We start from the raw sequence: 16,786 nt of genomic DNA on the forward strand, positions 1-16,786 counted from the left end.
TTGTGAATACTCACAGTGCGCGCACATACACACACGTTTAATTTACTGTTACTTTTGTTCATGAAAGGATCCAACCTGTTTCAGAGATAAGCCCTACCCGGTTATACATCAGAACTGGGAATGGTGTGTGTGTTAGTGTGTGTGGGAGTATCCAAAGAGAGCCTCCCTAATCTCCTGCCAACATATGTTCAGTAAAAGAGAAGCTCACCTTATGCCATTGAGTTAGGAAAAAATATATACAAAATACCCTGGTTTAATCATTCTGACTATGTTCAAGCTGGAGAGATGATCTTACTCAACATGTTTTGGCTGAAATATGGGATTTGTATCCTCTAGTCTCAGTTCAAATGTGAGTTATAAGTAGGCCTAGGTGCTAGCTTACACATGTTTCATATCAATCCCATGATTGTGTTTATTTGAAACTTGCCAGAGCCATATGGTGTCATGTTTCACCAGAGAATAACTGGGACACTGGAACAGGCATCATGTAATATGGGTAAAATCAAGTCATACTTTCCACTCGTGATGTTTGAATAGCTGGTCTATATTGAAAGTTCAACACATCCTTTCATTCCATTTCATCTGATTTTGATCTAATTTAAGCAAGAAAAAGATAGAAGAAGAATTAGAGTGTAAAGAATGTGTATGGTTAAAAAATGGAACATCCATAGCCTTATTCGTGAACTGTTTAAAAAAAAAATATATATATATGTATATAGGTTCACCCACACTTCTGACAACTGTTAAACCAGTGTTGTGTGGAAAGGATGTGACAAGATTTGAAATTTTGAAATTTTAGGCGACCAGCACTCAGGTATGGTACTTCAAACTGTCACATACCAGGACAGACTGACTGAGTTCAGGGATTCAAGGAATGTCAGCTATGCAAACCCAAACATACTGGTGTATTCAAACTCAAACTCTGCATCATCTGACACAAGTAACTGTTATCTCAGGCCTAGAGCATGTGTGTGACACAAGACACAATATCCAATTGGTTTTCAGCCACATACTCCAAAGTTGTAACAATAGAAATGCAATTACATTAACATGTTTTGGTTTATTCTATAGCATATCATAATTATGCTATGGTAATTACAGAACTGTGTACTTCTGATCCTTGATCTTCTGCTATACTTTCTACAGTACAGTAAGCACCACAATATTGTATGTTGCTTTGATAAAAGCTAAATGAATAAAACATAATATAATGTCATTCAGATCATGGGCTTGCTATTAAATGTGGAAATAGGCAATGTATATATTTGACAACATCATTCTGCATGGCTTCTCTGTTGATACTGTTAGCAGTTTGTTGTGAATGGCCTCAGTTTAGCCTCTGAGGATTCTCCACTGGCTAGCCTCGTGCTGCCCCCCGCCCCCGGGATTCAGAGTAGTAACCTGACTCAGAAAGCCAGAGGAGATCCAACATGCAAACAACAACATGCAAAGATCCAATTAGGAGACCAGCCCAGGTTCCTGAGCCCAAGCATGGCTGTCTCACTTCATTCTGAATCAACAGGGTTGATAAGGGTTTAGGGTGGTTAGTGGCATGTGTTGTGGGTGTATCATGGGTATACTGAAAGGGGACTACCACACCCTTTCACACACACACACACACACACACACAAAGCCATACACATAGCTATACATACAGTCTGTCAAAGCCAAGCCCCTTTCAGACCTTTTGTCCTCCGGTGTGCTCTCATTCCCCCTCACTCACTCTCGGCAGGAATCACACTGTGGGAACCAAAACGGATGGACGAGAGGGGAGAAAGTGCAGGGGGGATGGGGGATCAAGTTAAAACAAGTATGGGAAAAAGAGAGTGAAATAGAGGTTGAGAGATACCGTGTACTGTCAGAGAGAGTGTGCAAGATAAAAAGGGGAGAGTGTTGAGTGTGATAGTGGAGAAAGGAAGCAAGCAGGGGGGGAGAGTAAATGAGTGAGTAAAGGAAAGAGAGACTCCATTGATAAAACGTTTTGGGGGGGGGCAGCTGGGAAGCAGGACACAAGGACTGGAGAAGCACACAGGGAACAAAAGGGTTCCAGAGAAGGCCAACCCCAAAACCCATGAAGAACACTGGCTGATCAAACACTGTCATCAGCCTTCCACCAAGAGGAAAGCTAGCCTTGCTAGGCTAACACATCTAAATGTGAAAGGCTAAGGTAGCAAAGACTACATTTTACAAATACTTTGCAGCTGGTAATTTTTACCTTTTATCTTAGTCTATTTTGCAGGATAAAAATTCTGGTTGCAATTTATTCCATGACTCATTTATGTGGTCACAAATTATTTAAACTGCTTAATAATGCATAAAAAGTTGATATATATGTTAATTCTGCAGACATATTACTTAAAGCTAATTTATTACATGAGATGTAATACAACGTTATGCAGCCTCATCATCATGACCACTGCCTGGCCGGTTGCCAAAGTCAACAATGCCCCTCAATCCCCCTTCTCTTTAAACAAGATACGAGCTATCACTGCACAGCAAACTATCTAATTGCTTAGAAGTGGTGTGAGGTGCTGCAGGAAGGAGGAAAAATCTAGTTTCTAGTTGCTTAGCTAACACCCCTTTCTGACTGAACAATTTAATAAATACAATTTAAAAAGTACTTGGATCTGGATCTCTTAAAAAAAATTGACTCCCCCAAAAACATACTAAAATCACAAACATACTAAAATCATAAAGATAAAATATAAAGCCTAACACCCCAGGAAAACTGAGGAAAAAGTGAGGGAACTGGGTCCAAGGTCTAGGGCAATAATCATAAAAATGTATTTGATGGAAAGAAACACAATTGTTCTCGCAGAAGCACAGAGTAAAATGGAAGTGCTTGCCACTTTGGATATGACCATTCACACTTTATATGTCTTACTCAATCACATGCTCCACTCTGTCTGCTCTCTCTTTCTTTCTTCCTCTCTCTATTCTCTCTTTTTCTCGCACACGGAAGCCACCTTTTAGAATAGAACAGGGTGTACAGTATATCACACATGGAGAACAGTGACAGAAGACCCAACCTCTCCTTCTGGGGTTCTGAAATTAATCCAGGAAATTTACAGTTGCATCAATCTCAACAAGTAGGCTCTTGCACGTATACACATTCCAGCACATAAATAAGAAGGGGTAAAGTGCAGCCCTGACAAACACCATGCATATACTGTTTACCCCCTGCATAGTAAATTTAAACCCTGGGTAAGAATGTCAGCCACACAGTGGCACCTCATTCCACAGGTACGATTGGTTGATTTAATAAACCTGAGAGCAGAGGTAACCAATAAACAGGCCATAACTCTTAACTCTGCGACAGGCCCCTCCCACCGTGTCTTTTGAATTTCTGAGGACAATTATGAAACACCAGTGTTAATAAAAGAGTGAAATTAAGATGAAGATGGAGTAGAAGATTGAGCATTTCAGTCTGTCAATTCTTCTCACAAAGTGAGTGTGAGATTAACACTTAAAAACACATATCCTCTTTAATAAAGGTTGGAAAAGCATTATAATAATAATGAGTGAGTAACAGGCAAAAAAAAAAAGAATTAACAAAAGTGGAACATGGAAGGTAAAGTAGACCTTTAGCGACCTATAAAACCATGACAAAACATAGTTAAACTCTCTGAAAAAACATTGAAGCACAAAATTGATACAAAAAGTGGGCCAAATTAGTATGCACACAAAAGTGCACAATCAATACTGTTTGCCCTGCAGTGTATTAACCCCCAATCACAGGCTGTGGAAGGTTTAAACAATGTGCTTTGTAACCCGGGACCACCAACCAGTCAGCTATCTGACATTGCACATTTCACACATTGATTGGCCTCAGCTGTATGGACAAAAGAGGCACACATTATAGACCACCATCACAGGATTGTCCTGCACTGTTGAAAATGGATATACTGTAACTGACAGTGTTTCATCAAGCTTTCCTTCTATGGTGTTACTCAACTAGCTTTATCAGTTGTTGAGACCTTGTGTGAAGGAGAAGGGGTCTGGTCGTTTTGTGGAGAAAGGGGGAATAGTAAGTGAATAATAAGTAAGGCTTTCCTAAGAAGGTAGTAAACTGGCTGACTAACTCTCATTTCAGCAGGCCACAAAACCATGCTTAGTCCGTAAGTTCTGTCCTGTGAACAAGTACTACAGGCATGTCACTGTTATCCTATCAAGTTTGACATGAACTTTCCTAAAACAACTGCACAAGTTATGTCTTTACAACGTCCAAACACTATCGTCACAATTACAGATCTGGAATCAAAAATACAACCGCACGAAAGATCGTGCCAAACAATGAACGACTGTAGCTTGTTGCTGTCTTACAGCACGCCCGACAGACAGCCACACTCCTGTCTATGTTACCTCTTTCTGCGTTCTGAATGAGGTGACTTGCTGACACTACTTAGCATCCCGCTGGCACTGCGAGGGTGCTAAATCCTCATTAGGACTGACTTCACCAGCAACCAGCTGAGGTCATTAGAGCTAGGCCATCTGGTCAGGCAAGGCCGGGCGACAGTTGCCATCTTCTACTGCCACCGTGTAAGCAAACACCATCCCGTCCTTAAGGACCGGACGTATCAGCCGAGCAGATAAAGTTGTTTCGCAACTCCAAGTGTGACGATAGAAAGGGGTGTTAGATGCGATGTGATGCATACATCTGAGAGAATGCTGCAGCCGCATCAAACCATGTGACATAGAACAAGAAAGAGCCCTTAGGAGACTACACAGTCTACTTCCAGGTACCTATCCAACACCTAAAAGTGGATGAGAGTGTCTACACATGCACACGCAGCTTCAGCCTTAGCGCTTGTGTGACCAGCTCCCCAGATGAAGAGTGCTGCTGTGTGCGGACATTTCACACCATGTTCTTAATGGTTTCTCAACACACCGCAGAACAAACAGTCTCTCGTGCCTGGCGAGCACACACTCCTACCTCTTTACCTTTGAGGCTTGGTTTGTGTGTGTGTACTACTCAACCCATTCTATCTGACTATAGATTACCTCACTTTCCAAAGGTCACAATGGAATATAGAACTACAGTCAATATAAGACCTGTACTTATTTATGAGGGGCAAGTAAACTTGAAACTATTCACGTTATTCAAATGGCATTAGCTCAACTTTACAGTAAAGAGTAGGACACCATCCTAACAAGAAGGTCCAAGGTGTAATGCACATTGTCATATTCTCTCTTTGACGGTGGTCATAAAGATAAGATGAGCTGGGGTTACAGTGTAGCATTTTCTACCTAAACTGCGACTTTTGTAAACTTCATCCAGCTTTGAATGTCCACAATTTTATTAGGAATGTGTTTCTCAACATTTTGGTAAGTCCTGAAGACAATAGGCTATGATACATATTGAGGACGAGGTTGGTTGGAAAAAGCCATCACTCTTTGTTCTAATATTAGATGTCAAGTATTTGGAGGTTCAATTGAATCTCAAGTGTAATTGATAGGTTATACATGGCTGCATACATGCATATAACCCAAATCTCCCTCATCTTTCTCAATTAAGTGAATAAAGGCTTTTTTTTAAGTAGGCTGGGAGATGTCCTTATCTGACCCCTGGATCTGTCAGAAGTCAAAGGATCATAACCAGGACGTGTCTTAATCTAGCTTTGCAATCGAGCCATGATTAATTCTGGCTGACTGACATCTGTTAACCCAAGTAATGGATGTTGCAAGCCTATATACTGTAGATGGACTGAAATTCCGAATAAAGCCTGGCTGATAGCATCTTGTTTTATTCTTACACATGCTCTGTTCCAATTCAACAGAGACCTTCCAGTATCATGAACTCATCACTGCCAGTTGCACAAAACTCACCGTTCAGTCCATTGGGGATGCTTCTGTGGAGATGAGTGCCTGAAAGGTCGTCCATCGACCTTCGAAGGGCTGCTATCTTGCTCTCTGCTGGTTTGTGTATGTGGTTGTGGTGGTGGTCAGGGCTACCAGCGCTCCCGGCGCTCGACGTGCTACTCCCATCCCCAACGTCGCGCACAGTGGCCGAACCCCCGTTTAGGTTGGTCAGGCTGGACTGGCTGTCTATGGAGCTCCTTGAGCCGGCCCCGTTTCTCTCCTCGTCAAGCATAAGAATTATTTCCTTTAGCTCCGTGTTTTCTCTCATAACCGAATCTTGGTTGATTTCCAGTTCCTTGAGCTTTTGCTGATACACCCCAACATCTTTCCACATGACGCTTGCAGTGTAGCGGCCAAAGCGCTGCCACTCCCGGGAAAGCTTCTTTCCTTTCTGTCGGTCATCGTCCAAGAAGCAGCACAGTTCCCGGAGCTCGTGGTTGTCGTCCTGCAGTTTCTGATTGACCTCTTTAAGGCTCCGAATCTCGTGGAGGTGAACCTGTAGTCTCCGGTTCACGTCTTTCATCATGTTCCCGTGTTCCACCATTAAATTCATTTTCTCGTTATCCGCTTTCCGCAGCCTTCTAACAAGCTCATCCTTGCTCAACCTTGACAGCTCCTCGTCAGAGGGCTTGCTCAAATCATCCCGCGGTCCCTCAGAACAATGTTTGGCCATATTTCGTTATCCCACTGGTTGTTGAAGTAGCCTTTTAATCGTCTAACCGAGGCACGACATTGAAGTTGACAGAAAAACCGAATCCATTGTCAATTCAATCTTAATACCAAAATGAAAAATGTATCTAAATTCAGCACCGTGGAAGATGCTACAGCGAGCCGAGCAGGTGACCCAAATCTACAGGCACGCAGCTGACCTCCAGTTACTGTAGCCTAATAACCGGTATAAAACTGGAGGAAAAAAAAGAAAACTAAATCCGAGATTTTTTTCCGTTCAGGTTTTACGTAGGCCTACTTCACTTTTAAAAGTGTTGTTAGTAGATACGGCGAACACGCTTTACATACCAGTGAAACACGAAGCACAACCCTCGGACCCTGGACTCACCAAGTGACGGAAGACCGATCTCCCTCCACGACCAGTCAAAGCCTGATCCTCAATAGTGGTAGAGGCGCAGCGCGAGCCCGTGATGTCAGCGCTTGCGCTCACATCCCAGGCAACATTCAAACCGGCAGGGAATCGTTTCTCACACAAGAAAGATGTTGAGTAGGCTATATCCTACAAAACCCATGACATTTATGTTGGTGCCTATTTAACAGTCTCCCAAAATGTAGGCTAAAGGCTAACAATTATTTTGCAAGATTGGTCAATATAGCCCGCCCCTTTTGTTTATAATCTACAATGACCATAATGAGACTGGTTTATGCATTTTGAGTTGCTTTTATGGAGGACCAAACAACTTTTGCCTTCTCACACAGGGTAAAGTATATACATGTGCCAAAATGTCATTGTAGATAACGGCATTAAGGTGTTGTGAATTTAATCGGGGATATTATAAATATGATCGTGTTTCGAATTCATGTTGGTGAATGCATGATATTCAAGTAGTGTGAAATGGATTAGGAAATAATAAGCATGTCCAATGTGGCAGGTGAACGTTGCCATCTAGAGGCCAAATGCAACAACTCATATTGAAACCATTTCCTGCATGTTACGGAATGTGCAAAACTAGGCTACGCTAGTTTTTTAGTAGCATGTTTTACTCCAAAATGCATTTCAAATGCATAGAGATTATAAAAGTCACACTTTGAATTGTTTATGGGCTATACATTTAAATGTAATTAAATGTGACATTGTCTAGGCTTCTCTGCAATACCATGGTGGCATTTTAATTTATTCTGCAAGAAATTTTATTAAACGACAACTCTCCCTAAATGTGTGTGAATTTACTAGAAATGTGTCTCTGATGCATTTTCTATGCCACTACGAAGGTTATACAATGGTTACCTATTTCTACATTCATTTTTACCTAGGCCTAGCCTATAGGTTTTTTGCTCTGGTGGTCTGCATGGGGAATATAATCCAGACTGCTATTACATAACACATATTTGTTTTCTGTGTGTGTCTTGTCTTTGAGAGAAATGAGATGATGTAGCCAACGTGCTGACAACCAATTCGATTCTCAAAATGGTAAGGACGAAGAACTAACGACATAGCCTACCAGTTGGTTATTGAGAGAAACGACGTCAGTAAATTGGTGTCCTGTCTGCTGAATAGCAAAGTAAACGAACCCAGACCAAAGTTGACAATTAAAGTGTGGACAAAGTTCACAGTGCTTCAGAGGACAGTCGAGACGGGAGTGTTTTTTTCTTCTGGTTTGCATAACTTCTGTTCTATGTAATCCGGTGCATTGTAGCTATCCTAAATAACGTCAACATGTGCCATTATTGTGATGTTCGCGGTCGTGTATGGCTTTCGCCTTCCATTCGATTATTTTTGTTTGGATTATGCGTCGCACCTGTGATTTTACACCCTCAGTGTTTGGATTTCAAACCCCCATTTCGACCCCAACAAGAGCTCCAGTTTTGCTCCATGTACAAGTACTTCGGCTGTTGTGACTATGCGAAAGACCAACAGTTAATGGACAAATTCTATAAAATTATGGACAGATTTGACTATGATGGATATTCTAAATGCGCAGGGTACGTTCAGGACCTTCTCTGCCAGGTAAGCATGAATGACAGCCAATTGGGTAAAGGTCGGTTTAGCATGGGTTGCGTTAACCTACAAATACCAGCATGTTCAAATAGCCAGCGTTCAATACGGTTCACATTACGTGTTTAGAATATGTTATTTATGTCTAAAATAATTAAGAATGCGAGGCACTATAACGAATAAAGCTCAGGCTCTGGCTGCTGTAAATCGTTGAGAAATGTGTAGGTCAATGCGTTACGATGTGAAATTTAAGATTACGGTTAAACACGTAAATGGTGGTAATTCTGGCCAGATGTAGCATAGTCTACGTGCACAAAACCACCAAGTCAATGTCTTCAAGAGGCAGCCAGCTATGAAGGAGGTGGTCCCTCACTCACTTTTCCTGTTACTTTCTTCCTTCCCCTTGACCCCTCGTTCTCTCTACTGCAACTCCCTCCTTTCTTCTCCGCCCTGACTCCCCTTTTCATTCTACCTCAACAGGAATGCTCTCCATTTGCTGCTCACCTTTTCGATGCAGAGGACCCAAGCACTCCAACCAGAACCATCCCCGGTCTCTGCCCCGACTACTGCTCTCAGTTCTGGCAGAGATGCAGAACTACAGTCCCCTTGCTTTTAGATGACCCGCATCTGGTGGAGTTACAAACAGACCAGACCCGTTTCTGTCAGTATCTTGAGCTGGTGGACCCAGATTACTGCTACCCACACCTGCTCAGCAACGAGCAGTTGACCCAGAACCTAGGCAGGGTCCGGTCAGACTCAGCAGGCTGCCTGCAGCTGTGTTTGGAAGAGGTAGCCAACGGGCTACGTAACCCTTTAGCCATGGTGCACGCTAACGACGGAACACACCGTTTTTTTGTGGCTGAGCAGGTGGGCTTGGTGTGGACTTATCTGCCGGACCGGTCCAAACTGGAGAAGCCATTCCTGAACATCACCAAGGCAGTGTTGACCTCGCCGTGGGAAGGGGATGAGAGAGGGTTTCTTGGGTTGACCTTTCACCCCAACTACAAGTACAATGGGAAGCTGTACGTGTATTACTCTGTGGAAATCGGCTTCGATGAGAGGATACGGATCAGCGAGTTTCGGATATCTGCAGGAGACATGAACGTAGTGGATCATGGATCTGAGAGGTGGAATCCAACTGATGCTGGGCCTGTGAAGGCACATATAAACAAACACATGCAAACACACACACAAACACGCGCACACACAGACCACAAACACGTGAAATGTTTACATTATGGCTAACCCTTGCTGCCTTCTACGGCCCTCTATAATTCCTTCCTAGGATTATCCTTGAGATCGATGAGCCTGCATCCAACCACAACGGAGGACAGCTGCTGTTTGCAGACGACGGTTACCTGTACATCTTCACTGGGGATGGGGGCATGGCAGGAGATCCTTTTGGAACATATGGGAATGCCCAAAACAAGTAGTATTATTATCTTGTCACAGAGCACATCGATTTATGTTGGTTTTGACTGTCTGATATTGAGTCATAATAATACAATGCATTTGTATTGTAACTGTAATTGTAGTAACAGAAAGTAACATAATATATATTGGGAAACATCTGTCACTGATTAAGTAAGCTGTTATTTATTTAGTAACTCAAAGTTACCTACTAACAGTGACATAACCACTTACCCACCCTCTGTTGTCTGCTTTAGGTCAGCTCTGTTAGGCAAAGTCCTCCGTATCGACGTGGATGACAATGACAGGGGACCTTTGTACAAGATCCCGCCTGACAACCCATTTGCGCGGGAGCGCGGGGCGCGCCCCGAGGTGTATGCCTACGGGGTGAGGAACATGTGGCGCTGCTCTGTGGACCGCGGGGACCCTCTGACGAAGGACGGCAAGGGGCGGATCTTCTGCGGCGACGTAGGCCAGAACAAGTACGAGGAGATCGACATCATCGAGAAGGGTCGGAACTACGGCTGGAGGGCCAAGGAGGGCTTCTCCTGTTATGACATGAAGCTATGCAGCAACACCTCGCTAGGTGGGTCATCCTGGAGCCAGCGGTCAGACAGGTGCTTCTGTTGTGACTTGGCTTCCTGCTTCAGAGAGGTTGTGTCAAAGTGTATACAGTTGATCTAGGGCTCTGCTTCGCAAAACAGTGAAAGAAACAATCTAAACAATGTGTTTGGTCTTCGCGTGTTTGGAATAGCGGAAAAAATACTCCATGTAACTGTTTCTCGCAGTGCGTAGAGAGAACAGAGAAGGAACACTAGTATAAGATCAGATGATCAGAACAGACGTCAAACACTGACTTGAACCATCATCGATGTTAGGGCTCATTAATAGGTCATTAATACCCTACTGTATGAAAGTATTTCCATGTCCCACAATTGAGAATCCCTTTCAAATGAATTCCAGATGACGTTCTACCTATTTATGCATACTCTCACAAGATGGGCAAGTCAGTGACTGGAGGTTATGTCTACCGAGGTTGTGAATACCCCAACCTTAATGGCATGTACATCTTTGGAGACTTTATGAGTGGGTAAGGTGACACCCTACTTCAATTTCCTTTAGTGTAAACCCCTTTGCTCTGTTGTTATAGCCTGATAGTCCTGACATATTATGTATTTTTAATCTGTTTGAGTAAATAAGCTGTGGTAGTGAAGAAGTCTATTATTGTACCCTGTTGCTGTGAAAGTACCAAGTCAATGAAGTAAGTTGCCAAATACAAGTTCAAGACAAAGACTGGACAAAGAATACAAGAATGAAGGGCAGTTAAATAGTATCTCAATATGGGAGGGGGGTGACAATCAACAAAGCTTCGCAAGCACAGAATGAAGACGCCACATTCATGGTGCTAGATAGCTTTTGTTTAGTCTTTAGATAAGGCTCCTAGAAATGGCCTCGACTTTCCTCCTATTTTCCTTGTTCAAAGTTGCATGGCATTATACACTTTGGTAACATTGTGACCTACAATCTAGTGTCACAGACCTTTCCTAGTCACATCTTACAAAAAACGAACTTATGGCTATGTAGGCATAAGCAAGCTTTAGCAAACAGCATAATGACAGATTATTAATGATACAAACAACATAATGCATAGATTTTTCAATTTTTCTAATGTCGTAACATGTACCACAACATTTTTATAAAGTGTAACTGCAAAGCAGTTCCTCTGTAAATACCATGTAACGGTATTTCTATGTAGTCATATAATAGTTAACACAACCTTAACGTGTAAAATGCCATGTGTCTATGTCTGTGTCTTTGTTAGGCGCATGATGAGCCTGCAGGAGAACAGAAACACAGGGAAGTGGGACTACCAGGAGATATGCATGGGTGTAGGCATGACCTGCGCCTTTCCTGGACTCATTGACAATTACCACCAGTACATTATCTCCTTTGCTGAGGACGAGGCTGGTAGGAACATGACACTCACAGGCCTGTGCACGTACGCATGCACACACATATGTACAGAAACGCACACTCACAAACAAGACAATTTGTCTTTAGGCTACACGACATTGATCGATTATAGCATATATTGTCCTTGTGATCAGGGGAGCTTTACTTCATGTCCACTGAGAACCCCAGCGCCACATCTCCCTCTGGGGTTGTTTACAAACTAGTGGATCCCTCAAGGTGAGCCACCATTTATGTTTATGGCTTTTGTTATCTGATATATATATATATATATATCAGATATGTAGCAGTTGACAGCAGTTCCTGATTCGATTTGCAGGGTTTTCCCACAATGTTACTGCTGATGAATGCAGTCGGGATCTGTTTTCCCATTCATGGAGGTCTCCTTCCCTCTCGCTCACTCTCTGTCTCTCTCTCGCTCACTCTCTGTCTCTCTCGCTCACCCTCTCTATCTCTCTCTCTCTCTCTCTCTGGTGAAAAGAGAATGTTGGCACAGTGCGAAAGCCCTGTCATTTACATCTCTTGTTCCTTGACATCAGTCCAGACAGGTCTTGGCTGGCTGCCCCTGTCTTCTGTTCCTCTCCCTCTTCATTCCCCTCTCGGTCTCTCTCAGTCTCGAGATGTTGGCTTCAGCTGTATGCAACTATGTCAAGATATTTGTTTCTCATCCATCAAGCTGATTCTAATTAATCTCCACCTCAGCTATGTTTGTTAAAGGGGAGCAAAATGTGACTCATACAGCAAGCTCCATCTTCGAAAATCATCTTAAAATAGAAAAAAAAAAACGATACTTCCAGAAATGTATGCCCTTCTTATTCCAACACTGAGGAGAGGATGTTTTCATTCTTGCTTTTTCAGACGGGCAGCACCAGGACAATGTCACTATGACCCCCTTCCTGTCAGAGTGAAAAGCAAGCTCATCCAGTTAAAGCCGAAGGGAAGTGAGTGGGCTGGCTATGTCATAATATCTCAGTCTGTCTTCTGTGATTGTAATGTATTTAATCCATTTGCTCCTGAATATCAGTGACACTGGGAATATTGAGTTCATAGATTTTACATGGTGATGTATGAAGCGTTTGAACGTAAGAACGTAATACCTAAACCAAGTCACTAACATACATTTTTGTCTCTCAACGATATAGCTTTAATTCACATTCACACCAAGAAGTCCAAGGTGCAGCACAGAGACGAACCCCCTGAAGGACCGTACCAAACAGATGCAGACATGGGGGTCAACCCAGACTGGCTCCAAGACATCATGGACCTCCTGGAAGAGGAAAATACAGAGTTCCACACAACCACAACCCCCACGACCACGACCAAACCGCCCAGGCAGTCAGGACGGAGAGGCCGTGGGAGGAAGGGCAAACACAGGACTGATAGGCCTCCCAAACTCATGGAGTTGCCCCAGAATGGTGCAGTGAGGCTGGCGGGAGACAGGGCGGAGCTTGCAGATCACGGGAGGGTGGAGATCTTTGCTGACGGAGAGTGGGGGACGGTGTGTGACGACTTGTGGAACACGAAGAGCGCGGCGGTGGTGTGTCGGCAGCTGGGCTTCCGGTACACGCTGAAGGCCGCCAAGCACTCTGAATTTGGCGAAGGGAAGGATCTGCGGATTCTTCTGGATGACGTGCAGTGCGAGGGCAGTGAAGCGAGTCTTTTAGACTGCAAGCACTCAGGCGTGGGTGTGCATAACTGTGCCCACAATGAGGACGCTGGGGTAATTTGCAGTAACTCAGACTATGTTGTATAAAACCTTACAAAATTGCTACCCAATAATTTGTTGATTTCTGTTTCCTTATTGCATTTGACAACTAAAACCAAGGATCATTTTAACTTTGACCAATTGTTGTGGAGACTGGCACTTGTGCCTACCTCAATAAAGTGACATTTGCATTTGTCATTAGTCTTCAGTAGTCTCATCAGAGTGTAACATGGAACATACTGAAGATAGACCTAGACCCAGTGAATGAATGTCTTTGGAAATGCAGGTAATTTGACCGAATGTGATGATCACAATGAAATAAATGATATCTTATGCAACTGGTTCTCAACCCTTCTTACAGGTGGTTTTCAGTATCATACAAGAACTGAGACACGGTGTTTCTATATGGGAACTAAAAGGCCTTTAGATTGTAAAGCGACTGATCTTTTTCACATCCTTTATCAGCATCCCAAGTCATAGCAGATATGTAGGGGAATATTCTTCCATGCTTTTAGTTTAAATTGTTTCCTTGAATTTTAAACCAGTTGCCAGTTCTTGAGAAAAGATTATGCTGAATAAAGCAATCTGAACCCGGGACACCAGGCTCCTCTACAAGGCTACACATCATGGTCACCCACCAAAAAAATAAATCAAGAGTAAATACCAGTGTGCTGTAGTAAACACAGAACGCCAGGTGAGGGCGCTCTACATAACATCACAGAAATTCAGCAATAATGTATCAGTTTACACGAATTGTTGTGAATGATACAATTGGTTGTGTAAAAGTTACCGACTGCAGACTGAACCCAAAACACCATAGGTGACTTAAATTGATGCTGCATTTTAGCCCAGGAGGTAGAAGACGGTATTAGTCCAAATAAATTGAATTGGCTGAAAATAAACAACCCTCGTAGCAAGTATAGTTTCATTTAGTTAGCTTCTTAAAGCTTGTAACATGGACAATATTGCCTTTCGATGTTAATGGTGGTGGCTCTTAAAAGAGCCTTTGGTTCATTTATGTCATAGGACGGTTGTGTAATGTTTAAGCACGCTCCCCGCGAATGCGACGGGCCAGCTGGATATCCTTGGGCATAATGGTCACCCTCTTAGCGTGGATGGCGCACAAGTTGGTGTCCTCAAACAGACCGACCAGGTAGGCCTCACTAGCCTCCTGAAGTGCCATCACAGCAGAACTCTGGAAACGAAGATCAGTCTTGAAATCCTGAGCGATTTCTCTGACCAGGCGCTGGAACGGCAGCTTGCGGATCAGAAGCTCAGTAGACTTCTGATAACGACGGATCTCTCTCAGGGCCACGGTTCCGGGCCTGTAGCGATGGGGCTTCTTCACTCCGCCGGTGGCTGGGGCGCTCTTACGAGCAGCCTTTGTAGCAAGCTGTTTCCTTGGGGCTTTACCCCCAGTGGATTTACGCGCTGTCTGCTTTGTTCTAGCCATGATTAAGCGTTTTCTATGAGAGTCGCGCTATTATAAACTTTATTAATCGAGAAGTTTATATAACCCATCTTGAGTCCCATCGTGCGCTGATTCGACGGCCTCTCTCAGCAAATTCATTGGCAGGCTGTCGGTTACTCCTCTGATGACCATTGGTCGCGGAAATCGAGTAACTTTTGCCCGCCTAAAATTTGAACCCAAGACCCCGCCCCAGCCTCCCTCCAAGCTCATTTCATTTACTTTGTTATTGATGTGCATAATAAGGCCGCTCAATTTTTAGACGAAGCTGACTTGACTGTTTATTGAACCTTAATAGGCCTAATTGATAGCGCAACAGATTGAAACAAAGACAGATTAAATAAAAATAATGTATTCCTGACATTATATGACTGTGACATTCTACAAGAGCATTCCCATTTCCTGCAGCCTAGCCTACTAGTGCACAACAAATACAGCTTTATTATTCATGCAGCCCAAACTCAAACCCTAAAATAACATTTTAGTCCTAAAGGAGGCTACCAGCAGGCACATTTATTTTCAACATAAGGTTTATGGACCGTAGAGGGTAAGGCTGTGATGGTCCTAATTCTAGAGTAGTGTTTATTCTCTACACGTAGGCTATCAAAAGTCCTTTGTAACATTTCGAGTCCGTTTGATTGCTACAAGATAGCCAACTTTGCTTGTATAACGACTTTCCAGTTCTAGGTTGGATCGACGCTCTCTTTGTATCAAGTCATCTCACTAACCGGCAGACTTATATTTGATCATATGGGTTCAAGTCTAGCCAAAACAAGTGCGGTTCGTATTCACTCTGACATGTATTTCTACTTGAGAATCGCATCATTTCAACAACTAAGACATTGTTGGACAGGATGGAAGAAAGCGGTTTTGAGATTGGTGTGGGTGGCTCTGAAAAGAGCCTTTGGGTTGGGATGGGTGATACACTTCGAAGTCTACGCAACACAATTACTTTCCTTTGGTGGCCTTTTCGGTCTTCTTGGGCAGAAGTACAGCCTGGATGTTAGGCAAAACGCCACCCTGTGCGATGGTGACGCCACCAAGGAGTTTGTTTAACTCCTCGTCATTGCGGACAGCGAGTTGCAGGTGACGAGGAATGATACGAGTCTTCTTGTTGTCACGGGCTGCGTTACCGGCCAGCTCCAGGATTTCAGCAGTAAGGTACTCGAGCACGGCTGCAAGATACACCGGCGCACCAGCTCCAACTCGCTGGGCATAGTTGCCTTTCCGAAGCAGTCTGTGAACGCGACCTACCGGGAACTGAAGACCAGCACGTGATGACCTAGTCTTTGCCTTGGCCCTGGCTTTCCCTCCGGTTTTACCTCTTCCACTCATTTTAAAATATTACAAATGCTATACAGTTAGAATGCGTGGTCTATTTGACCGAAGCACAGTTTATATACCATGGAATTAATGGCGCCCATTGGCCACGGGCCCGGTGTGGTGTTATCCAATCAGAAGGAACAACTACTTTAGCTAGGAAGTCGGACTTTTTACACATCAATCAGTCCCAACCCCCATTCCTTCTGTTGATGTTATGGTAGATTGCAACAACAATTAGCTACATTGTTTCTAACTTTAGTCCAGGGCTATGATAGGCCTATCGGTAACATTTTCGTTGTAAGTTTGAATTGAAAGAAATGTGATTTAGGCTATTAAGTCTGTCAAAGAGTCTAGTGCCATCTGCTGCTCGGGCAAAGTGTGTCCA

The 16,786-nt window shown here is 43.4% G+C and overlaps 4 protein-coding genes across 5 annotated transcripts in view; 1 reads left to right on the plus strand and 3 right to left on the minus strand.

Annotated features, from left to right (window-relative positions):
• ccdc85ca (coiled-coil domain containing 85C, a) overlaps nucleotides 1-7,261 on the minus strand; it is a 35,158-nt gene extending 27,897 nt beyond the window's left edge. Inside the window, exon 1 of the mRNA XM_047018218.1 lies at nucleotides 5,827-7,261. Within this exon, the coding sequence (XP_046874174.1) occupies nucleotides 5,827-6,532 (706 nt within the window). The 5' untranslated portion in view covers nucleotides 6,533-7,261. The remainder of the gene's footprint in view (nucleotides 1-5,826) is intronic.
• A 577-nt stretch (nucleotides 7,262-7,838) lies between these two features.
• On the plus strand, nucleotides 7,839-14,082 carry hhipl1 (HHIP-like 1). 2 transcript variants are annotated; one of them, XM_047017772.1, is made up of 9 exons: nucleotides 7,839-7,999; nucleotides 9,005-9,651; nucleotides 9,810-9,953; nucleotides 10,192-10,520; nucleotides 10,898-11,024; nucleotides 11,757-11,902; nucleotides 12,043-12,124; nucleotides 12,764-12,846; nucleotides 13,048-14,082. In XM_047017772.1, exons 1-9 carry the CDS (start codon nucleotides 7,997-7,999, stop codon nucleotides 13,656-13,658), a joined length of 2,172 nt encoding a protein of 723 aa, XP_046873728.1. In that variant the 5' UTR covers nucleotides 7,839-7,996; the 3' UTR covers nucleotides 13,659-14,082. The 2 variants fall into 2 exon arrangements, with proteins under 2 accessions (XP_046873728.1, XP_046873721.1); XM_047017765.1 differs by having other exon boundaries at nucleotides 7,840-8,536.
• A 531-nt stretch (nucleotides 14,083-14,613) lies between these two features.
• Nucleotides 14,614-15,202, minus strand: LOC124466102 (histone H3). The gene has a single exon (XM_047017781.1). It carries the CDS (start codon nucleotides 15,061-15,063, stop codon nucleotides 14,653-14,655), a length of 411 nt encoding a protein of 136 aa, XP_046873737.1. The 5' UTR covers nucleotides 15,064-15,202; the 3' UTR covers nucleotides 14,614-14,652.
• Nucleotides 15,203-15,442: 240 nt separating this feature from the next.
• On the minus strand, nucleotides 15,443-16,431 carry LOC124466109 (histone H2A-like). The gene has a single exon (XM_047017792.1). The coding sequence runs from the start codon at nucleotides 16,411-16,413 to the stop codon at nucleotides 16,027-16,029; it is 387 nt and encodes a 128-aa protein (XP_046873748.1). The 5' UTR covers nucleotides 16,414-16,431; the 3' UTR covers nucleotides 15,443-16,026.
• Nucleotides 16,432-16,786: the final 355 nt, after the last annotated feature.

Source organism: Hypomesus transpacificus, chromosome 3 (assembly GCF_021917145.1).
Source record: "Hypomesus transpacificus isolate Combined female chromosome 3, fHypTra1, whole genome shotgun sequence".
NCBI lineage: Eukaryota > Metazoa > Chordata > Actinopteri > Osmeriformes > Osmeridae > Hypomesus > Hypomesus transpacificus.